This window comes from Gigantopelta aegis, chromosome 4 (assembly GCF_016097555.1).
Source record: "Gigantopelta aegis isolate Gae_Host chromosome 4, Gae_host_genome, whole genome shotgun sequence".
Lineage (NCBI taxonomy): Eukaryota > Metazoa > Mollusca > Gastropoda > Neomphalida > Peltospiridae > Gigantopelta > Gigantopelta aegis.
In genome coordinates, this window is record NC_054702.1 from 11,041,762 (window position 1) to 11,066,990 (window position 25,229).

General features: G+C 39.9%; 3 protein-coding genes across 5 annotated transcripts in view; 2 read left to right on the forward strand and 1 right to left on the reverse strand.

Moving 5' to 3' along the window:
• Positions 1-633: 633 nt before the first annotated feature.
• Positions 634-3,249, reverse strand: LOC121372374 (protein PFC0760c-like). Its single transcript, XM_041498677.1, has 2 exons — positions 2,898-3,249; positions 634-1,370 (listed from the first exon to the last, which is right to left on the reverse strand). Exons 1-2 carry the CDS (start codon positions 3,247-3,249, stop codon positions 634-636), a joined length of 1,089 nt encoding a protein of 362 aa, XP_041354611.1.
• Positions 3,250-8,269: 5,020 nt separating this feature from the next.
• On the forward strand, positions 8,270-13,632 carry LOC121371949. The gene is made up of 3 exons (XM_041498179.1): positions 8,270-8,310; positions 10,861-11,303; positions 11,820-13,632. Exons 2-3 carry the CDS (start codon positions 10,889-10,891, stop codon positions 11,996-11,998), a joined length of 594 nt encoding a protein of 197 aa, XP_041354113.1. The 5' UTR covers positions 8,270-8,310; positions 10,861-10,888; the 3' UTR covers positions 11,999-13,632.
• A 1,955-nt stretch (positions 13,633-15,587) lies between these two features.
• LOC121372657 (serine/threonine-protein kinase Nek9-like) overlaps positions 15,588-25,229 on the forward strand; it is a 43,439-nt gene continuing 33,797 nt past the window's right edge. For all 3 annotated transcript variants that reach the window (XR_005957962.1, XM_041499101.1, XM_041499103.1), the window contains exons 1-5: positions 15,588-15,703; positions 17,979-18,156; positions 22,972-23,024; positions 23,875-23,945; positions 24,718-24,820. Coding sequence is in view for 2 of the 3 variants with exons in the window: in XM_041499101.1 (XP_041355035.1) it covers positions 15,593-15,703; positions 17,979-18,156; positions 22,972-23,024; positions 23,875-23,945; positions 24,718-24,820 (516 nt within the window). In the remaining variant the exon portion in view is untranslated. The remainder of the gene's footprint in view (positions 15,704-17,978; positions 18,157-22,971; positions 23,025-23,874; positions 23,946-24,717; positions 24,821-25,229) is intronic.

Sequence of the window (25,229 nt, forward strand, 5' to 3'; positions counted from 1 at the left end):
GTCTTTGCGTTTGTAATTGACCTAAATAATGTAGATAAGCGAATATTGCGAAACTATAGCGATGTGGTAGACCTTTTATGTACCAAACAGAATTGGATCATATATTCTAAATGCTTAAATAATAATTTTTAAAATTCCAGGGACTGCAGCTTTAAAATTTATAATAAAAGTCAATATCACGTAAAACAATTGTTATGAAAGTTCTGGATGGAATCGAAAGGATTCCATCACATTATGTGGCAGCTGTCAGAATTATCCTCGCTGTGGTCATTGTACTCATCAAAGACATCGTTACTGTACTCATCAAAGGCATCCTCATTTTGGTCATGAAAGAGGTCGTCGTTATAATATACATCCTCATTTTTGTCACAGTTTTTATCTTCATCATAATATATATTGTAGTCATCGTCGTCGTCATAATAGGCATGCTCATTTTGGTCACAGTTTTCATCTTCCTCATTATCTTCATCGTCTGCTTCATCTTGGTCATTATGATAATAGTAATCCTCGTGTTGGTCAGTTTTCATCTTCCTCATTATCTTCATCGTCTGCTTCATCTTGGCCAACCTCCTCGTAATAGTCATCCTCATTTTGGTCAGAGTTTTCATCTTCCCCATTATCTTCATCGTCTGCTTAATCTTGGCCAACCTCCTCGTAATAGTCATCCTCATTTTGGTCAGAGTTTTCATCTTCCTCATTATCTTCATCGTCTCCTTCATCTTGGCCAACCTCCTCGTAATAGTCATCCTCATTTTGGTCAGAGTTTTCATCTTCCTCATTATCTTCATCGTCTGCTTCATCTTGGCCAACCTCCTCGTAATAGTCATCCTCATTTTGGTCAGAGTTTTCATCTTCCTCATTATCTTCATCGTCTGCTTCATCTTGGCCAACCTCCTCGTAATAGTCATCCTCATTTTGGTCAGAGTTTTCATCTTCCTCATTATCTTCATCGTCTGTTTCATCTTGGCCAACCTCCTCGTAATAGTCATCCTCATTTTGGTCAGAGTTTTCATCTTCCTCATTATCTTCATCGTCTGCTTCATCTTGGCCAACCTCTTCGTAATAGTCATCCTCATTTTGGTCAGAGTTTTCGTCTTCCTCATTATCTTCATCGTCTGCTTCATCTTGGCCAACCTCCTCGTAATAGTCATCCTCATTTTGGTCAGAGTTTTCATCTTCCTCATTATCTTCATCGTCTGCTTCATCTTGGTCATTATCATAATAGTCATCCTCATTTTGGTCAGAGTTTTCATCAACCTCATTATCTTCATTGTGATCACTTTCCTGTGAATCTCTACCCTCGTCAGACAGAGCGAGTGCATCAAACCCGAAATCGGTCTCATCACCACTCATCCCGTATTGTGAATGTTCTGAAAATAATGAAAAGAAAACTGTTTGTACTGAAAATTTGTATTTGGTGTATTGACATCGCTCTATAAAATGAAAACAATTTGTACTATATTAGTAAACTGATATTCAGTCGATTATTTATTGAAAACAATGTTACTATATTTTACTATATTAGTGTACCATTACTCTTTATGAATATTTATTAGAGTAAGTATTAAGTTATTCTTGTCGAGTTAAAATTTCTTTTGTTTAACGACAGAGGGGCGTGACGTAGCCCAGTGGTAAAGTGCTCGCTTGATGCGCGGTCGGTTTGGGATCGATTCCCGTCAGTGGGCCCATTGGGCTATTTCTCGCTCCAACCAGTGCACTACGACTGGTACATCAAAGGCCGTGGTATGTGCTACCCTGTATGGGATGGTGCATATAAAAGATTCCTTGTTGCTAATCGACAAGTGGTTTCCTCCTTCAATGTATGTGTGGTCCCTAACCATATGTCCGACGTCATATAACCGTAAATAAAATGTGTTGAGTGAGTCATTAAATAAAACATTTCCTTCCTTCTTGTTTAACGACACCACTAGAGGACATTGATTAAGCATGCATGTAGATCGGTTTTGATTGTAGCAAACCTGATGTCTGATTATCGAACACTAGATTTATACCTGCTATTGCCTATCGCACCTCGGCCAAGCGGTTTACCACTGCGCTACATTATGTCCCTTCCTATTCTACTAGGCATAGCATCCAACCTGCCCCACTTTCCGGGGCGGGACGTAGCCCAGTGGTAAAGCGCTCACTTGATGCGCGGTAGGTCTGGGATCGATTCCCCTCGGTGGGCCCATTGGGTTATTTCTCGCTCCAACCAGTGCATCACGACTGGTATATCAAAGGTCGTGGTATGTGCTAACCTGTATGTCTATAGCGATTACATCTTCCTAAATTAAAATAAATAAATTCTTTATATTTCTACATTGAAAGAAAAACCGGTACGTTTGGGGCACTTAGTGATGCGCGCCCCCAGCACCCACTCCTTGAATCCGCGCAAGGAGAGGTGCTATTCTCTCAACAAGAACTGCACCTAACTGAAGTTCAACAATTACGTAATGCAAAATTTGGCCTTTTATACTTTCCGATTAGCAGCAAGGGATATTTTATTTGCGCTTCCCACAGGCAGGATAGCACAAACCATAGCCTTTGTTGAACCAGTTATGGATCATTGGTCGATGCACTCACTCAGGGTTTGGAGTCGGTATCTGGATTAAAAATCCCATGCCTCGACTGGGATCCGAACTCATTACCTACCAGCCTGTAGACCGATGGCCTAACCACGACGCCACCGATGCCGGTTCATGTTAGCATTACTGCCAAACAGCAATGCCAATATAGGATTGAAAACGAATCGCCACACATTTTTACATGGATTACTGTGGGTAGAACTATGAAAATACATGATGAAAAGTGTTCAGGTCAGCTCATATTTCCTAAAATTTTCTTTTGTTTTTGCCCGAATTTAAGGATTTCCTCTAGGACCCCCTGCTTCCGCCTACCTCCTTCAATAATGGACTCTAGCTCCTCTTCCAGATCAGGGCACCCTCTCACTTCGACAGATCTTCCTTCGTTTACTGTGGTGAACTTGAAACTATTGAATGGTGACAGTTTTACTGGAACCTTCCCCACTAAACCGTGCGACTCCAGTATCTTCAAAAGCAGCAAACGTCGGTTTCCTTCCACCACAAAATACTTGCCCTGGTGCTTCATAACAGACATTGGTGGAAAGAAATGTTCCGGACAGTCAGACTCGAGTAAGTCTTCAATCGTGTCTTGTAACGATGATCCATTTCTAAAATACCCACATACGCTGTCTTGTGCAAATCTCAGCTTTGATGGGTACATATCCATCTTTGTTTTACATGCACGGGTACGTTTTAGACTACTTTGTTACAGTTGGGCTAATCAATGTATACTGAATAACAAAAAAAAAAAAATGCGAATATTAAAAATAGATATAGTCTTGATAAAAATTAATTCGTTAAATAGTCTGTCAAAATGGTCCGAAAATATTCACATGACATTGACAATTTTAATAGACACAAAAATTAATGGGATTCAAACTCAATAATTTTAAATAACTTAATTAGTATAATACATTAATATTGGCGTTTATTTTGTTGTTCACTGTATATACCAAGCAGTTCAATTCACTTGTGTCGCGTGACGTGCAATTGTGAAAGTAAAAAAAAAAATATTTCTTTGTGTCCTATTCTCTGAAGTATATATATATATATATATATATATATATATATATATATATATATATATATATATATATATATAAATAACTCGCATTTATTACGTCAGTTGCTATTATTGCCATTCGGCGAACTGGGGTCGGTTCAGTCTGCCGCTTGTCGCTAGCACTTGTAGTTTTACAGGCATAGCGGAGCAGGGGGGTTTGTGGGGCTCTAGCCCAATAATTCTGAATTAACAATATTATTGGTAGTAATATATATATATATGTATGTATGTGTGTATGTATGTATGTATGTATGTGTATGTATGTATGTATGTATGTATGTATGTATGTATGTATGTATGTATGTATGTATGTATATGTATATATGTATATGTATATATATATATATATATGTAGGCCCGTAGGAAGTGGGGGGAGGGGGCACTCGTGAGCCTTTTTTTCACATTAATGTTTGCCATTGTAAACAAAATCTGATATAGTTTGTAGGCCTACCCAATCCGTCAGTGCCCCCCCCCCCCCCCCCTCCCAAAGTTGTTTCTACGGATCTGATATATTATTGGTACGGTAGTAAATCTTTAGGCAAAGATGAATTTTAACTGTAGAATGCAGGAAATTGCATTTTAGGACATCTAATTATTACAAGTTTGCGAGTGAGCATACTTCCGAACGCCTTAGAAACTGCTTTGCGCCATCGATCTGTCAGCCCCCCCCCCCCCCCCCCCCCCCAATGTATACTTGCTTCTGCCGTGCCTGTTTTAGCGCTACATATTAAACTGAATGACCTGTCAAAATAGTTGTAGGTCTAAACATTTGGCTGAACGTAGCCTTGATGGTATTTTGGAGAAACTGAAAGTAAGAATTCATTGAAGTGCGTCACGCAGTCGTTACCGTTGCCAAGGAGGTTGCCTTGCACTATTGGTTGTAATAGACCAAATCAATTCCTATTGCCGATAATGTTAACGTTTACTAATAAAACTGATATAAGTAGTTATCAACACACCCAGGAGGTACAGCAATAAAGTGTGGCACTTCACATCTAATCTACCTGCAAGAAACTGGGGGTTACATACCATTTAACAGATTTAATTAATGTATTTATTAGCAACCGTCATTTTTGCTGAAAATTGCAGTTCCATTTTTGGGAGTACCCCACATTAGTTTTAACCTTTGGTATATACTGCATAACAACTGTATAACAAATAAAACAGCGCTCGAAACGGCCTGTGGCCAGGTCGCCAAATGTGACCAATGTCCCGTTTGAGCGACTTAAATATTAAAAAATAATGGCGTTAGTCGCCCAAATAATATTATTTGGGCGATCTTGTTTAGAGCTATAACATATGAGCCACTATTAATATTTGTATTGTATATATTTATTCCAAATTAAAATCTTGCTCGTGGTTCATGGTTCGCTTATCTTAATTTGCCAATACCCATTATTATTTTTGGGGCCACCATATTTTTTGGCGAGTTTCGAGCCCTGATAAAAGCGTATCTATTTATTGTCAATGGATAACAGTATTTGCACAAATATCAATGTCACATATTACTACCAATCACACCCACAGCTGTTTTTACTCCGTAAATATTTGAGTGCACCTCGAACTAAATGAGGGATTTCCGAAGCTCAACATATTCCTACCTAGTATTTTTTTTTTTTGTAGATTTATCGATGAAAAACATTCAGATTTTTAATTACGTTGTCCAATCAAGTAGAGTAGGCCTAAATCGTATAACGGCGGGGAGTTTGTAATTATATAGTAGCTAAGCCATCGGAAATTAAACTAAAATGCCCGAATCTGGGAATATAAGGCTGCAAACTAATCTTCTTCTTCCCGTTCGGTTTCTCAAATTAATTCTTTTAATTAATCATGTTGATCAACTTGTTTTCTTCTTAATCCATTTTAGAAACACCGAACAGCCTACGCACATTGTTTCCTCATTCACTTGTTGGCGATTGACTGGATAGTTGTAACATCCACATTCCTCTCTTTCTTTTTTTTCCAGAGAAGGAATCGAAATCCAGCCAATCGCAGCCTCTTATTTTGCCTGCTGTTTCTTAACACTGGCTTCTCTTTTTTTTATCTCAACCAGCTCCGGCTAGGGATTGAGATTCAGCCAATCGCAACGCACCATTTCAAGCTGAGTGTCGCATATCGATCCGGCTCATTTCTAACACACACTGTGTTTTCCTTCTTCTGTCTTAAGTAACTACTGCCGCTCACGAGTGTTCCCGAGGTGCCAATCGGTGATATCCGGAGAGCCGGGCCTTGCCGTGGGGTACCTTGGATTTCTTTTCTTGTGCGGCTTTGTCATCCATCTTATTTTTATGGAATTCTACTCTCCACTTTCTTCTCTTTTTTTCGCTGGCCTCTGCTAGCACATCTATCTTTTACTGTAATCTTTACTTAAATGAACAGCAATTGGGTGTCGGGGCGATTGGCTGCGAGGGAGCGGGCTCTGACCAATTAGAGCCCGTTCCCTCTATAAACTTCTCTTATTGGTCTGTGCTTTAGCCAGCCAATAATTATTAATTTAACCTAGTGTGAGAGTGGTTGCGTGAATGATTGGTTTTGTTTCGCCGGGGCTTGGCGGCGCATACGCCTGGCAGTGTCTGTGCCGCCCGCCTCAGGCGGAATGTACGGCTGGGTGCGAATGTTTGAGTTTTTAAATATTTATGGTATATTAATATACTTTTAATTAATTGTTATAATAAATGTGGTTATTAGTTGTTGAAACTTTCCTCTTAGCAATTTTAATGCAGTACTATTTTAATATATATGTACCCGTTTTCTTTTAAATCAAACAGGTTTTAAACGGTATTAATTTGATCGGTCAATTTGTATATATACAAACAAAAAAACCTGACCGGTACTCGGAGCCACCCACTTGACGACTAGTGGTCACTTGGGTGACACCGAGGATTATATAACAATGACATTTGTCATCCGTTTAGGTGACGCACCCGATTGGGTGTGGTGCTCACGAATGCTTGGGGAGAGCGGCGAGGACACCTCACCATAGTAATTGAACCAACCCACCAGCCAATCAACAACATCAATGACGCTTATACGTTTCACCACCACTCCAGACGGCGGCTCGCGGGCTTGTTATCATATATCATCAGTCATATCATTCATATCATCTTAACAAAAGAAGGGCCCACCTGTGTTACATGGATAACCTGGGGGGGGGGGGCGGGATGGGGGGACGCCGTGGTAGGGTGCATATTTGGGTGCGGTAGGGCGTTGGCGGTTTTGGCCGATAGGGAAGCCTGTTAGGAGGCCTCCCCCCCCCCGGAACGCCCCCCCCCCCCCCCCCCCGGAAATCCGGACTTACCGGAGTGGGCCTCCCACCTGTTTGATCGCCGGATTGCCGGTGGCGCTGTGCTCCCCGCTTTACGAATCCTTTATCCTCCAGGGCCTAATTTAATAAAATAAAAATATATATATATATATATATAAATATTATTAGTAATTAATTAATTATAGTATATATCTATTTGGAACTGCCCGATCGAAATTGTAATTAATTGCACCTACTAATTATATATTAAAATAATAGAATGTTATAAGGCTCTTTAATTATGGTGCTATCATTAATATGTGAGTAATAATATATAAATATGATAGATCCCTATTTGTAACTGTTTTATTTATTTATTTAATTTTTTAAGTGGTCATACCACATTATTTAAAATTATCCCATGCACTCTTTTTATCCATCCCCCCCCCCCCCCCCCCCCCCCCCCCCCCGCCCCGGAATCGACAACTGGCGATGTCAGAGGCTGAATCCGGGGTGGGCGTGCCTGAACCCTTGTGGATAGGGGCACGTAAATATAGTTGCCCGTTGCCCGTTCGGTTTCATATGCTCACTAATCCTGAGATGTGCTGCATCAATGAACTGGATCGTCAGTTGGAGCTCACCAGGGCTGCCGCATAGCTTTTCTTTCATGCTCTTTTCTTCTGGCCAGATGTGTTGCCTTATGTTTTGGAGGAGAGTGCAACGTGTTCTGGTGTCTGAGATCCACTGGTCCAGGGACATTCAACTGTATGTATGTTCGAGTCTTAGGTACACTACGCATTTTGCGTGAATTACAAATAATAGTGTGGGTAAACGATTTCCGGTTAGCTCAGTTTGTCCGAATAACCTCTATCGTTTTTAACCGAATTTGAGTATTTGCTCCAGAACTTGGGTGATGACAGTTACACATACCCCCACCCGCGCCCTCCCATGTCTCCTTAGCTTATGATTATAAACATCAATGCGGTGTCACTGTGTATACGTTATTAGCCGTACAAAATAGAAGTGAGCAAATCGAAATATTAAACATGATATGTAATTGAAATGTTTATATACAGACATGCAGTTCGTGTACGTAGAATTTGACAGGTTTTGCGTTATTAACCAGTTACTACATGCATATCTTGATATGGGGCGTATCGTGATCTGGACCTGGGTTGGGGTTCGAATATGAACCAAGTGGACCTTTTTCTATTTTGTTTTTGCACCACCCGAAATTCCATATTTATAAACCTATATGTTTTAGTACTCAAAGCGGACCATTTGCTTCAGCGGGGGGGGGGTCGTCCGGACCCCCCCCCCCCCCCCCCCGAATCCCCCAGCCTACGCCCCTGCTACATGCATATTGTGTTTGACGTCATAATAAAAATGACGTCACAATAAGCTAAATTAAAAACGAAAAGGTGAGTAATAATTTAATATTTTAGAGATATCAAAATTTAATTTCATTAACAGTGATTACAGAACTGTTTTGTTTTGGTTTTTTAATCTATTATGAATCCCGTAGTTCGTTTCCCTTTATGAAAATGAAAACAATTTGTTGCATTGATTTAATCGTCTATATAGCAAATGTAGCGTATGGAGTGACACTTTCCTAACATAATAGCCCACGTACTCTGAGGGCAAGAGAGCTGGACAGACATTTGGACGGTTGGTAGCCCTTTTACCGCCAGATGCCAATCTAAGAGGGCTACCAACCGTCCAAATGTCCGTCTAGCCATCTTACCGCCAGAGACCAATCTAAGAGGGCTACCAACCGTCCAGATGTCCGTCTAGCCCTCTTACCGCCAGAGACCAATCTAAGAGGGCTACCAACCGTCCACATGTCCGTCTAGACCTCTTACCGCCAGAGACGAATCTAAGAGGGCTACCAACCGTCCAAATGTCCGTCTACGGTCTAGCCCTCTTATCGCCAGAGATCAATCTAAAAGGGCTACCAACCGTCCAAATGTCCGTCTACGGTCTAGCCCTCTTACCGCCAGAGATCAATCTAAGAGGGCTACCAACCGTCCAAATGTCCGTCTACGGTCTAGCCCTCTTATCGCCAGAGACCAATCTAAGAGGGCTACCAACCCTCCAAATGTCCGTCTAGCCCTCTTACCGCCAGAGACCAATCTAAGAAGGCTACCAACCGTCCAAATGTCCGTTTAGCTCTCTTGCCGCCAGAGACCAATCTAAGAAGGCTACCAACCCTCCAAATGTCCGTCTAGCCCTGTTACCGCCAGAGACCAATCTAAGAAGGCTACCAACCGTCCAAATGTCCGTCTAGCCCTCTTACCGCCAGAGACCAATCTAAGAAGGCTACCAACCGTCCAAATGTCCGTTTAGCTCTCTTGCCGTCAGAGTACTCGGGCTACTACTATAAGAGTGCGGAACGAGTTTGCGCCTGATATTTCGAGGGTGATAGATGATTTTTGCATAAGCCACGCATAGTGGGAGCAAAGTTAACGTTTGTTTTTAACGACACCACTAGAGCACATTTATTAATTAATCATCGCCTATTGGATGTCAAACATGGTAATTCTGACACGTAGTTATCAGAGGAAGAAGGAAGGAAATGTCTTATTTAACGACGCACTCATCACATTTTATTTATGGTTATATGGCGTCGGATTATCAGAGGAAACCCGCTACATTCCAAGGGGTCTTTAATATGCACTTTCCCACAGACGGAAAAGCACATACCACGGCCTTTTACCAGTTGCTGTGCACTGGTTGGAACGAGAAAAACTCAATCCGTTGAATGGATCCAGCGTGGGAGCAAGTTACTTCATGAATGGTTGTTTGTTTGTTATTTCAAAGCACCTTTTTATGTAGCTGGAAAATACCTTTTAATAATAAATGATTATTGTCTTACTCCCCCCCCCCCCACCCCCTTACACACACACACACACACACACACACTTCCCTCCACTTGTTATACGGTATGAGGCTATGTAAGGCCCTTAAGAAAATGCAGTTTGATTTGGGAATATCTTTTATTGTTTTTCTTTTATTATTATTATTATTATTATTAATTTATTTTATTTTAATAAAATGTTTGACTCCAATAGCCGATGATTAATAAATCAATGTGCTCTAGTGGTGTCGTTAAACAAAACAAACTTGGCGTGGCGTGAATGCCATACCATTAGAGAGCATTATATCAAATATAACGATAGCAATCATTTATTTCTCAAAAACCCCTGCATGTGCTGTAACCTCACCGTGGTGCAGGGGTGTAACATTCTCTTTGAGAATGGCCAATACAGCACAAAATTGAAATTTTGAGTAAAAGTCAGTATCTATCTGTGATATTTGTATTTTTGCTTTACACTGTTTTTATTTAAATCTTGAATTCTTATATTGATGTTGATCATCACTTTATTTATTTGCATTACCATAGTTTGACACCCAATAGCCGATGTATTTTTCGTGCTGGGGTGTCGTTAAACATTCATTCATTCATTCATTCATTTTATTTGTGAAAAAAAAAAACGTCTTTTACATTACATTAAGATTTTTATCAAAATATTTTATCAGCATAACAAATAATGACAATGAATATAAAATTTGACAAATATGAATACTAACATTACAATAACATTGTTGTTTTTTATCTTTTTGACAAAGGTTTCCAACATAACAACGTCAGTACATATAAAATTTAACAAATACTAAAATATTAATACTAATAATATTAAATACAATAATATTGGTTTTGTTAGAATTAGTTTCGTTAAAATTTTAAAACATCGCAAATAATAACAATGAATATAAAATTTAACAAATATTAAAATATTAATACTAACAATAATTGTAATTATTAATATTATAATTATGTAGAACAATATACATTATATACGTGAAATATATATCTCGTGTTTTAGTATATCATATCGTTATATGTTATAGCGTAGCATAGCATAAGTAATATCTGTTGTATGTAATATTATATATGTCTTTATTTACAGATTCGTGAAGCGTACTGTGTGTTTAAACATGTATCTAGAACCCGGGTACACAGGACCAAAACGGGTTCGTCCGTCTGAACTGAAATACTGCCACGGCTCGATTTCAAACACATTTGGAGATGGGACGCCACTGGAGAAAACATTTGAAGATATAGTCTATGGACGCGTACGTCCGCAAGATCTTCCGCCCGTGGAAACAATGTACTATCCTTTTGGAGGAATCCTCTGTGTTACCAATGGAAACAGAAGACTTTATGTTTTTCAGAAACTTGAGTCATATGGAATGATTTCGGAGATTACTGTTATGGTGCGGGAGTTTGATGCCGAGCTGTTCAAGAGTAAAAACTTATCATTGTGCAATGGTAGTTATGTAAAGGTACGAGACGGCAATGATATCGAAGAGAAATTAAACAATATATGGCAGACAAGATCTGGATTATTTGGTAAGATTTCCTTTTCCAGCTGTTTTAACAGTTGTCAGCTTTTAGTATTTATTTATTAATGATTTAGTTTGTTTTTGATTTATTTATTTTTTTAATTCTTTTTTTGGGGGGTGGTCGTGTTTTATTTTGGGGGTTGGGTGTTGTTTTTTTGGGTTGGGATTTTTGGGGGGTTGCGGGGTGGAGTTAAGGTTATTATTGGGGGGGTTGGGGGGTTGTTTTGGTGTGGGGGTTTGGGGGTAATTAAATATTTAATATTAGTATATTCCAAGGGGCGTAGGCTGAGGCTAAAATAATGGGGGGTTTTATAGTACAATATTAGGCTATCCATATAGGTATCCAGGGGAAATGTTGAAAAAGGGTCTGCTAGGTTCATATTCAACACCACACACACACACACACACACACACACACACACACATACATATCCCCCATCCAGACCACGCTATGCCTCTTAAATGATTATGGTTATATCAATTTAATTTATTATATATTATATTACTACTCTTCTTGTTTCAGCTGAATACGCCAGATATATCGAACAGTTTCCGACAAGAATTGCTGAACAGAAATCATCATTCCCATATTTGGCCATTTTGACAATACTTATAGTGTCGGTGCTTCTGTGCTATTTCTGGAGGGCTAATTACTGGTTTGCACCACCACCCCATCCACCCAAAACAGGCTTCTTTGGCTGACGGGTGTACACGATGTTATGATGTAATAATAAGCTTATGAACACAAAATGCAGAAGGGGTCTTGTAACTCTTTCTATCTGACTCTCTCTCTCTCTCTCTCTCTCTCTCTCTCTCTCTCTCTCTCTCTCTCTCTCTCTCTCTCTCTCTCTCTCTCTCTCTCTCTGTGTGTGTGTGTCGCGGGGTTGTTGTTTTTTTGAGGAAGGTGTTTTAGGTGTTATGTACAATGTTGGAAAAAAAATGGATATGATGAGATTTGTGTACAGAGCATGTGGTATAATAGGAAGGGTGCTGTAGTGGTGTCGTTAAACAAAACAAACTTTTGATAGGAAGGATGTATAGCCGAGGATCATGTACCATTGTCATGCACCGAACTGTGACAGCTATCACCTGGTTGAAGGAATGAGCAAGAGTCGTTGGATCGACCCCCCCCCCCCCCACACACACACACACATACACAGACACACACACACACACACACACACACACACACACCCTTCCAAACATCAATGATGGACACGCCAGTTTATTTACAGGCCAGAAAGCTCAGATTAATTTTTTAGATGACTGTCCTTGTTTTGTTTGTTTTTTTGTGTTATAAGAAAAATAATGTTTAATGTTCTTGTTAAAATATGAATTCTAGCAACAAAAAAATCATGTATATTTAAAGAATAATGAACCTCTTGTGAAAGTTTTAACACTGCGCTGCGAGAATGCGGAACTTGTTTTTAGGATATTCACTTTTCTGCAGTGTTAGGCACTGTCTAGGACGGCCTCCGAATATTGCTGGTGCGTTTGCGACACATCTTGCTACATATCTTGGTAATACATAATGTTATAATTGATAATTAAGCGATTATAGGCCTATATTTAAGACTTTTAGCAAACTAATACGCCATGCATTGAATTATAAGAAAACAATTTAAACGTCGTTCGAGATTGTAAAACTATCTGGTAAAGTAGATTGCCGTACACCGCCTCAATTCGCCGTACACCTATTTATTTCAAATGGTATGCGAAAAATGTAATAATGGTAAGTGGCTCCCAAAAAGTAAGACATTATTTAACAGGGAACAACTTGTTTGTAAAAAATTTCCTCTAGTTGTGCCAGCCTTATTTACCTCTACGATGGTAGCAATATCCGGTGCCGTTCCCAGGTTGTGTTCATGGGTTGGATACTGTAGTTTATTTCAGTGTATGCACAATTGGATAGACATTAGTTGGCAATGGCTTTAAGAGTAGAAATATGGGTGAACCCGGAGAAGACGTTGTGCGTCCGCACCCACCTAAAACGCTTTTATTTTGTTTTGGTTTGGTTTGATTTTTAAGTTTGTTTTATGGGTTGAAATTATGTTTTCAAATTAGAATACCTCTTTCAAACAAAAATGTATCCACCTGGCAAGTCAAAGGTTATATCACATTTAGTGCTATATAGTGGATTGTTTAACATGAGGATGATAGATGAATTCTTACAAAGGTAGCCGTTTAAAATTGTTGGTTGTTTGAATAAATCAGTGCGTAGGTGATTGCTTTTGTTGATATGTGCTTAAATAACGGATTGCTAAATTTGCATTTTGTTTTGTTCTGTTTTGAAGATGCGGTGCTTATAAATAAAACGTGTATCGTTTGTATATAAATTGTGTTTCGTTTGTTGTGTTTTCAATAACAAACTATTAAAGTATTTTGTAATGTTTAACTCATATGATAGGTTTCTTTGTTTGGTGTTTTGAGGGATTAGGTGGGTTTGGGTTGGGTGTTTTATTGGGGTTTTTTGTTGATTGGTTGGCTTGTTGTTTGTTTGGGGGGGGATTGGGGGGAGGTAGAGGGTTGTTTTCTGTTTGTTTCTTGTTGGGGGATTTTTGGTTGTTTTGTTGGGGGGTTGAGGGTTGTTTGGGGTGTGTATCTTTTATTGTTATGTTGGGGGTTTTCTCTTTCTTTCTTGGGATTTAGTTTTTATGTTTGTTTTGTGGAGTGGGTGTGTGTGTGTGGGGGGGGGGGGTTGTTTTTTCTTGCTCAAAGGAAATCTTTGATCAATCATCCACAAAAAATGGTTTCCACAAAAGCACTCCAACATGTACTTAAAACTAAAGCAAACGTTGGACATTTTAATTTGTTCAGGGGCGGGATTTAGCTCGGTCGGTTGAGTGGTCGCTTGAGGTGCTTGCATCGCAGGATTGAACCACTTCCGTGAATCCATTCAACTGATTGTTTTTTTCTCGTTCCAACCAGTGCACCACAACTGGTCAAAGGCTGTGGTATGTGCTTTTCTGTCTGTGGGAAAAGTGAATATAAAAGATCCATTGCTGCTAATGGGAAAATGTGGGTTTCCTCTGATGACTACGTGTCAGAATTATGTTTGGCATTAAATAGCCGATGATTAATGAATCAATGTGCTCTAGTGGTGTCGTTAAACAAAACAAACTTTAACTTTAATCTGTTCCCGGCAGATCCTTCTTATGCAATGTATCCCGTTACAGTTTGTGTTTCGCTTCGAATGGATTAAGTGCTAGCTATACTGTGTTACACATGGGCGTAGCGTGATCTGGACCAGAAACGCCGAATCGCCCCCCCCCCCCCCCCACCCCACCCCCACCCCCACCCAGCCTACGCCCCTGGTGTATCTGCCGCAGACCTGGGCCCATATTTTCAAAATTGTCATAGCGCTACGACATCACAAAACACTCGTAGGGTTTAGCATGCGTCGTTGTGACGTCATAGCTTACGACGGTTTTACGATGGCGTAGCACTAATATAGCTTCGAAAATCTCTAGCCAGGACATTATGTTTGGATAATCTATAGGTTACACATGTAATACATTTTTATAACGTTACAATAGTTAAAACAGGAGTCTGTGATACAGAGACGGGGAAATGCCCTCATAAATAGACTACAGTTCGTCTCCATAACCGTTACTTCCCAGAGGTACGTGCGGTGTGTGCTTTTTTAATATTTAAAGACTACATTTCGTGATAGAAACATCAGGATGACCAGAAACACTTCGGATGTACGGCAATGGATAATCTAAACAATACAATACAAGTAATGTCTGATTTCAGTGATAAAACAAAAACTGCACTAGTGGTGAAAAAATCGCTGTAGTGTTTCAAAACTAGGGTCAGTGGCTTTAAGTCTGCACTAGATGATTGTGGGGGTTGTTGTCACAAGGGGGCACAAGATGCCCCTCCGCATACGATTCATAACATAGACTAGTACTGGATGTCTTTGTTTTTCTGGGGGGTGGGGGGGGTGTTTTCTTTCTTTCTTTAGTGACATACTGCATGCCTTCTACGAAGAAACATGTTGGCCGTAAATGTCCATAATCTCGATTTAGATGTTTGTGATAATAAACACTACAATTTTGCCTTCAAAAGATAAAGTTCATAAACCTCGAAACTATACCCAGGTCTATTTTATTGCATTAGTGACAACTAAAATACACCAAAAAATAGCCTTAGTTTATAATGAAACGAGATGGCATTAAACAAATATGCCTTTCCATTCCTTTTCTATTCCGTTTATATTCTCAAAGTAAAATATTTGTTATATGAGACCTATCATTCAGATTATCTCCCTTGTTGCCGCCGAGTTGTTTACTAATGGCGGCTGACGTGACAGAATTGGATGGCTTGCACGAAACTTCATATGTGTTTGTTCGTGTGCTTGGGAGAGGTGCATTTGGCGAAGCCGTCCTCTACCGAAAGACAGAGGTTACTTTTGATAGATATTTGTTTAAAATATTTATTTGTACACCTACTAATAAAACATTCCATGTTTTTATCGATCCTCCCATTAAAAACTAACCCTTCCTTATCATGCTTATGAGTTATGGGTATCGTCAAGTAAAGGGTGCTGATCATTGTTATATTAGAGTTGGAAAATTCTGTCTACTCTGGTAAAAATACCATGTTTTAGTTATCCCAGACAACAGTTAGCGATTATAACCAACACAGATGTCATCTGCCATTGAAACCCATGTTAAATTGCCCAACTTCAAATGAAGATTGCAAATAGAAAGGGTTCTCATTGGCACTAACAACATACACCATTGCGAACATACATTATATAAGCATTTATTTTCACTCCAAAATTGAGAACATTTCCGTCTCAGTTGTTTCCTATATGACCGCATCTGGCTGTAATACCGTCCGAACAGGTGGTTCATTAACCGATTCACTCAAGCTGTCTCTTACACTATATGCCCATGTCCCAAAAGGTTAATGCACAATATTACAAAATAGCATGGGCAAAATACAGCCAGAAGGCTTACCATTAAACATACATATTGTTTTAATTCTTCACCATTTCCTAGAAGTGAATATGTAAGCCATAACTTGTGTCACAATTAGGAACTATAGTGGACCGTGATCAATGAACTCTCACCCAGAAGTGATCTGTGGAGTGAGACCTTAAAGTTTATTAACAGATTTTGTCAAACTTGGTTTGAAGTCAATTTAATAATTTGGGTAATTTACACCATGAAAAGCCATACTAGACCAGTGTAACTTATGAACGCTAAACAATACACCAAAAGATAGATGCACCATACCATCCAATAAAACTTCATAATCACATTGTTACTCCTTGGTCATCCACACAATAGATGACCATGAAACAAACAGTCACTACATTCTAGTGCACCATGACCTTTTTGGTAGTTCTGATATAAGCAACATACAAAGAAGCTAATTATCTAGTTAGTTCATTAAAAATATTTGTTTTCACCAATAGTTGCTATGGGCAACAATTATTGCATAGTGAAGTGTTGAAATCCTCTCTTTTTTTCTGTATATTTCAGCATGAAGATCCACACATTATTAATGGCAGATACAAATTCTACTTTTATAGTAGAATACTATGTTATATATTCACAATACCATCAAAACTGTTTGTCACTATGACTGTACAGTCAAAAAAATTAATTATGCACAAAATCACAGAAATTAGGGTGAATTTGGATATTGACTGTGTGACCTTGAATTTTGACCTTTTACAATGAGAAACTCAATGTTAGACACTCAGATCAATTTATATATTGCATGTCAGAACACTAGCATATATATACATTTTTACACACACACACCCTAAAAAATAAAATAATAAAAGTAAATAAAATCGACATGTTTGCAATATTTACCCAAATAGGGCCCCATACGCTTGGCTAAAATCCACATTGATGTAATTACCTTTTATAAGGATGCTACACTAGTACATTCTCATTTTGGCTTGCTAAACGTATATTTTGGGGGATAAACAGTAATTTCATGTTTTACATTATGGTCTCACTACGCAGATGTCATCTGCCATTGAAACTCATGTTAAATTGCCCAACTTCAAATGAAGATTGCAAATAGAACAGGTTCTCATTGGCACTAACAACATACACCATTGCGAACATATATTATATAAGTATTTATTTTCATTCCAAAATTGAGAACATTTCCGTCTCAATTTTTCGCTATATGACCGCATCTGGCTGTAATACCGGTCCGAACAGGTGGTTCATTAACCGATTCACTCGAGCTGTCTCCTACGCTATATGCCCATGTCCCAAAAGGTCGATGCACAATATTACAAAATAACATGGGCAAAATACAGCCAGAAGTCTTACCATTAAATATACATATTGTTTTAATTCTTCACCATTTCCTAGAAGTGAATATGTGAACCATAACATGTGTCACAATTAGGAACTATAGTGGACCGTGATCAATCAACTCTCATCCGGAAGTGATCTGTGTAGTGAGACCTTATGCAAATCTAATTTTTGCGTAACTTTTTTTTCTCTCACATGATAAGGGTCTGGTAGCTAGACATTATAATGAAAGGGAATTGTGTTACTGGAATCTAATTTTGCATAACCCATTTTCACACCAGTTCTTTATATTTCAAAACAAAATTTTGTACATACATGTATATAATATGCATATCAGTTTTATATGTAACATGATACACATAATATTTTTTTCTCATTTGAATTTTTAGGACAATAGTTTGGTTGTATGGAAGGAAATCAACCTGGCCAGACTAAGTGAGCGGCAGAGGCGTGATTCTCAGAATGAAATTGACGTACTCTCCTTTCTGAATCACGCAAATGTTGTGTCTTACTACAACCACTTCATTGAGGAAGATACACTCTTCATTGAGATGGAGTATGCAAATGGTAATTACATGTACATGTAAATTGTAAAGCTGCATTATACAGGCTTCGGAGAATTGAAAATTGGCATAAACCATTTATGAGTTACACAAAATCTCATTTTTGGTTAACCCACAATGACGATGTAAATGATGCATGGCTTGAACATAACGATGGCACGGATGGCAATTGTCGTAGTTGCGATATGAATTGCCGTCAGTCAGAGGATTGACTGATGGCAAAGTTTTGCAGATGGATTAATATTACTGTTGCCAGTTGAAGGGATTGTTTCTGGATTTTTACATTTGTTGTCAAAGTTAATGGTTTAAAATTGTTATAGTCGGGCTCAAAATTGCTGTCGGTCAGCATTTTGTCTATTCTTAAGTTTGCGCCCTATGATGTCCTAAAATTAGTTAAAAGGGGTTCATGTTTGTAATATTTTAAATAGTACATTTTATATTAAAATTAATTTGTTTGTATAAAGCAGAGAAGAAAATTGCCAAAAGCACTTCCCTTCCCCCCCCCCCCCCCCCCCCCCCCCCCCAATTTCTCATCTGTCAGAATCACACTTGGTGATCATCAGCACCAAAGTTATTGTACTTGTAATACATGTAGTGTTTTCCCTAGCTTGTTTTAGCACTGTGCGGCACCATACCTCAATAGTCTAGCACGGTGTGGCACCATACCTCAATAGTCTAGCATGGTACGGCACCATACCTCAATAGTGTAGCATGGTACGGCAACATACCTCAATAGTCTAGCATGGTACGGCACCATACCTCAACAGTCTAGCATGGTACGGCACCATACGTCAACAGTCTAGCATGGTACGGCACCATACCTCAATAGTCTAGCATGGTACGGCACCATACCTCAACAGTCTAGCATGGTACGGCACCATACCTCAATAGTCTAGCATGGTACGGCACCATACCTCAATAGTCTAGCATGGTGTGGCACCATACCTCAACAGTCTAGCATGGTACGGCACCATACCTCAACAGTCTAGCATGGTACGGCACCATACCTCAACAGTCTAGCATGGTACGGCACCATACCTCAACAGTCTAGCATGGTGTGGCACCATACCTCAACAGTCTAGCATGGTACGGCACCATACCTCAACAGTCTAGCATGGTGTGGCACCATACCTCAACAGTCTAGCATGGTACGGCACCATACCTCAACAGTCTAGCATGGTACGGCACCATACCTCAACAGTCTAGCATGGTACGGCACCATACCTCAACAGTCTAGCATGGTACGGCACCATACCTCAACAGTCTAGCATGGTACGGCACCATACCTCAACAGTCTAGCATGGTACGGCACCATACCTCAACAGTCTAGCATGGTGTGGCACCATACCTCAACAGTCTAGCATGGTGTGGCACCATACCTCAACAGTCTAGCATGGTGTGGCACCATACCTCAACAGTCTAGCATGGTGTGGCACCATACATCAACAGTCTAGCATGGTGTGGCACCATACCTCAACAGTCTAGCATGGTGTGGCACCATACCTCAACAGTCTAGCATGGTGTGGCACCATACCTCAACAGTCTAGCATGGTGTGGCACCATACCTCAACAGTCTAGCATGGTGTGGCACCATACCTCAACAGTCTAGCATGGTGTGGCACCATACCTCAACAGTCTAGCATGGTGTGGCACCATACCTCAACAGTCTAGCATGGTACGGCACCATACCTCAACAGTCTAGCATGGTGTGGCACCATACCTCAATAGTCTAGCATGGTACGGCACCATACCTCAACAGTCTAGCATGGTACGGCACCATACCTCAATATTTTAGCATGGTGTTGCTCCATACCTCAATAGTCTAGCATGGTGTTGCTCCATACCTCAATAGTCTAGCATGGTGTTGCTCCATACCTCAATAGTCTAGCATGGTACGGCACCATACCTCAACAGTCTAGCATGGTACGGCACCATACCTCAATAGTCTAGCATGGTACGGCACCATACCTCAATAGTCTAGCATGGTACGGCACCATACCTCAACAGTCTAGCATGGTACGGCACCATACCTCAACAGTCTAGAATGGTACGGCACCATACCTCAACAGTCTAGCATGGTGTGACACCATACCTCAACAGTCTAGCATGGTACGGCACCATACCTCAACAGTCTAGCATGGTACGGCACCATACCTCAACAGTCTAGCATGGTGTGGCACCATACCTCAACAGTCTAGCATGGTACGGCACCATACCTCAACAGTCTAGCATGGTACAGCACCATACCTCAACAGTCTAGCATGGTACAGCACCATACCTCAACAGTCTAGCATGGTGTGGCACCATACCTCAACAGTCTAGCATGGTACGGCACCATACCTCAACAGTCTAGCATGGTACAGCACCATACCTCAACAGTCTAGCATGGTACAGCACCATACCTCAACAGTCTAGCATGGTGTGGCACCATACCTCAACAGTCTAGCATGGTACGGCACCATACCTCAACAGTCTAGCATGGTACGGCACCATACCTCAACAGTCTAGCATGGTACGGCACCATACCTCAACAGTCTAGCATGGTACGGCACCATACCTCAACAGTCTAGCATGGTACGGCACCATACCTCAACAGTCTAGCATGGTGTGGCACCATACCTCAACAGTCTAGCATGGTGTGGCACCATACCTCAATAGTCTAGCATGGTACGGCACCATACCTCAACAGTCTAGCATGGTACGGCACCATACCTCAACAGTCTAGCATGGTGTGGCACCATACCTCAACAGTCTAGCATGGTGTGGCACCATACCTCAACAGTCTAGCATGGTGTGGCACCATACCTCAACAGTCTAGCATGGTGTGGCACCATACCTCAACAGTCTAGCATGGTACGGCACCATACCTCAACAGTCTAGCATGGTACGGCACCATACCTCAACAGTCTAGCATGGTACGGCACCATACCTCAACAGTCTAGCATGATACGGCACCATACCTCAACAGTCTAGCATGGTACGGCACCATACCTCAACAGTCTAGCATGGTGTGGCACCATACCTCAACAGTCTAGCATGGTACGGCACCATACCTCAACAGTCTAGCATGGTACAGCACCATACCTCAATATTCTAGCATGGTGTTGCTCCATACCTCAATAGTCTAGCATGGTGTTGCTCCATACCTCAATAGTCTAGCATGGTGTTGCTCCATACCTCAACAGTCTAGCATGGTACGGCACCATACCTCAATAGTCTAGCATGGTACAGCACCATACCTCAATAGTCTAGCATGGTACAGCACCATACCTCAACAGTCTAGCATGGTACGGCACCATACCTCAACAGTCTAGAATGGTACGGCACCATACCTCAACAGTCTAGAATGGTACGGCACCATACCTCAACAGTCTAGCATGGTACGGCATCATACCTCAACAGTCTAGCATGGTACGGCACCATACCTCAACAGTCTAGCATGGTACGGCACCATACCTCAACAGTCTAGCATGGTACGGCACCATACCTCAACAGTCTAGCAGGATGCAGCACCATACCTCAATATTCTAGCATGGTGTTGCTCCATACCTCAATAGTCTAGCATGGTACGGCACCATACCTCAACAGTCTAGCATGGTACGGCACCATACCTCAACAGTCTAGCAGGATGCAGCACCATACCTCAATATTCTAGCATGGTGTTGCTCCATACCTCAATAGTCTAGCATGGTGTGGCACCATACCTCAATAGTCTAGCATGGTGTTGCTCCATACCTCAATAGTCTAGCATGGTACGGCACCATACCTCAATATTCTAGCATGGTGTTGCTCCATACCTCAATAGTCTAGCATGGTGTGGCACCATACCTCAATAGTCTAGCATGGTGTTGCTCCATACCTCAATAGTCTAGCATGGTGTTGCTCCATACCTCAATAGTTTAGCACGGTGCTGCACCATACCTCAACAGTCTAGCATGGTGCGGCACCATACCTCAATACTATAGTCTAGTGCGGTGTGGCACCATACATCAATAGTCTAACACTTTGCGGCACCATACCTCAATAGTCTAACACTGTGCGGCACCATACCTCAATAGTCTAACACTGTGCGGCACCATACCTCAATAGTCTAATACTGTGCGGCACCATACCTCAATAGTCTAACACTGTGCGGCACCATACCTCAATAGTCTAGCACTGTGCGGCATCATACCTCAATAGTCTAGCACGGTGTGGCACAATACCTCAATAGTCTAGCATGGTGCGGCACCATACCTCAATACTATAGTCTAGTGCGGTGTGGCACCATACCTCAATAGTCTAACACTGTGCGGCACCATACCTCAATAGTCTAATACTGTGCGGCACCATACCTCAATAGTCTAATACTGTGCGGCACCATACCTCAATAGTCTAGCACAGTGCAGCACCATACCTCAATAGTCTAACACTGTGCGGCACCATACCTCAATAGTCTAATACTGTGCGGCACCATACCTCAATAGTCTAGCACAGTGCGGCACCATACCTCAATAGTCTAGCACAATCTTGCCTTAATCAGCACCATGCATGCTGCCCTGAGATTATAAAATTTAATTATAAAAATTGTCTTATTTCGTTCACATTCCTCAGGGTAGGAACCAACAAAATCATCTACAATCTTATGTGTGAAGGGTTTTGCTGATTCATATAATTTGCTAATGATTTTGTTTGTTTGTTTGTTAATAATGTGATGAACGTAAAAGAAATTACAGACAGTCCTTAAATAAACTGACATATGTGTTGCAATATATCTATCTTTTGAGAAAACATCAATTCTGATTTTATGTAATTTGTATGTTATACATTTTTTTTCCAGGTGGAACTCTGTATACCAAAATTTCTCACCAGACAAAGTTCTTTTCTGAAGATGTAAGTTTTTCTTTAATTCTTCATTGTTTTAGAATGGAAATATAGTTTGTGTTAAAATTACATGTAGGAACAGGATACATGCAGCCATAATGGAAGAGTACTACGGGAAAGTTTCTTGAATTGTTTTCTAATACCAGCAACTGGAGTGGTTAGTAATATATTAATATGATTTCTAATGGGAGGGGAGACAATTTATTATTCTGTGAGTTGTAATACATTTATTTATATTTTCTCAGGACACCACATTATCTGCACAATATTTGAGACAATTTTATTTTTAAAATACAAATGTATAATACATTTTATTACACACTAAAAGTGAATGTTCTTATATACCATATTATAAGAATTTGGTATTAAGTCTGACTTAACTGTTGCATTTAGTACATGTAGCATGCACTTAAATATAAATAATTAGTCCCAGTTATGGTTTGATGTGAGAAATTGCTCACTCAAAATGATTTCCACTTGTGCAAAAAATTGTTTGCTTCACCACACAGTAACATTGATATATTGCTAATTTATTTTACTCCAATTAAATTACTTTCAATTTGGCCCTGATTGAGAGCAATTCCTGTTGTACGTGTACATACTTTCAGGAGAGCTGCAGTTTATTGCTTTCCAACAATTTTCAAACCATTAAGCGCTGAATAACACTATTTTCTATTTTGATTATTAGTTTCTTATTGTGTTGTCTTTATGGTACACCTTGTGAATTCCTAATATATGCTCTGTGTGTGGTTCTTAACCATATATCCGATGCCATATCACTATAAATAAAATGTGTTGAGTGTGTCGTTAAATAAAACATTTCCTTCCTTCCTAATACATTCTGATTTTCTGTTCACAGGTTGTCTTGTGGTACCTATTCCAGCTTGCATCAGCTTTGGCACACATACACCAGTATGGAATTATTCACAGGTGAATACTGTAAATTATTAAACTAATGCATCTTGGTATTATTGTGTTGAGACAGGTACAAACTAAAATGCGTACCATATTTTTTATTAATGCATCTGGCAAATGCAATTTTTAAAGATCACACTGCAAAACAAAAATAATGAGTTATTTTCACAAAATTTACTTTAGTTTTATCTCACATCAATTATAACAGTATTTGTTGGCATTAGTTTTGACAGTTAAACCAGTAGAAGCTAGCCATTTGTGATAGTCGATAATAATTTTCTGCACCTTTTATGCAGAGCACCACAGCAATGATAAGATGTACATAGTATATCTATACTTAGTATCAACAACAACCAATTGACTGGGCTTTTTTCGCTTGCCCAGAATACTAGTACATTCCTTTTGTTTGTTTTATCTTGTTTATTACACAATTACTTTCTAATGACATAAAATAGCACTTTTATTCTAATAGATGCAACTACATGTAATTATTGCATCAGATACATTTTTCGCATTAATATCTTACTCGCATTAATTTCACATTAATTTGCTTGTATGTAGTTTTACTGCATGGGTCTTTTAATACGGTTAAGCCTACAAAAATGTATATAACAATATATAATTACCTACTTCATTCTGCTATTATATACATTTTACTTCATTTCTGCATGGATGACTATAAAAGAAAGGGAGGGAATTTTTCAATTGAACCAGTTCAGCAAAAGTTTGCTATCATAGCTTTGAAACATAGGTTTTTAATTTTATGTTTTATGTGTTATTTATACAGGGACATCAAGACGCTGAATATCTTTCTTACTAAAATGGACCTGCTTAAACTAGGAGACTTCGGAATTTCCAAAATCCTGGAAACTGGTGCCCAGGCTCAGTCTGTATGTAATTTTTGTGACAGCCTGTTCATTTAAATATTTTATGGTGAATTGGATTTCGTGGGGGGGGGGGGGGGGGGGGGGGGGGGGGGGGGGGGGGGGGGGGGGGGGGTCTTAAGACCCATGATGTTTAATGACATGACAAGGGCACATTTATAAATAACATACCAGCTACTGGTCGTGAGACATTTGATAATTCTGACTCATAGCCTTCATAGGGCAGAACAGAGTACATTTTTGTTTTCAAAATCTTGATTAGCGATGTTTCTCTAGTCAATGAAAAATTGATTAGCAACTACTGTTTCATGTTTTTGAATGGTGTAGCAATCTCTGAAACATGCATAGTGAATCACGACACGATACTGAACAAAAAGTTCCCTGCAGAATATAGCTCAGTGATAGTCTGCTTGTT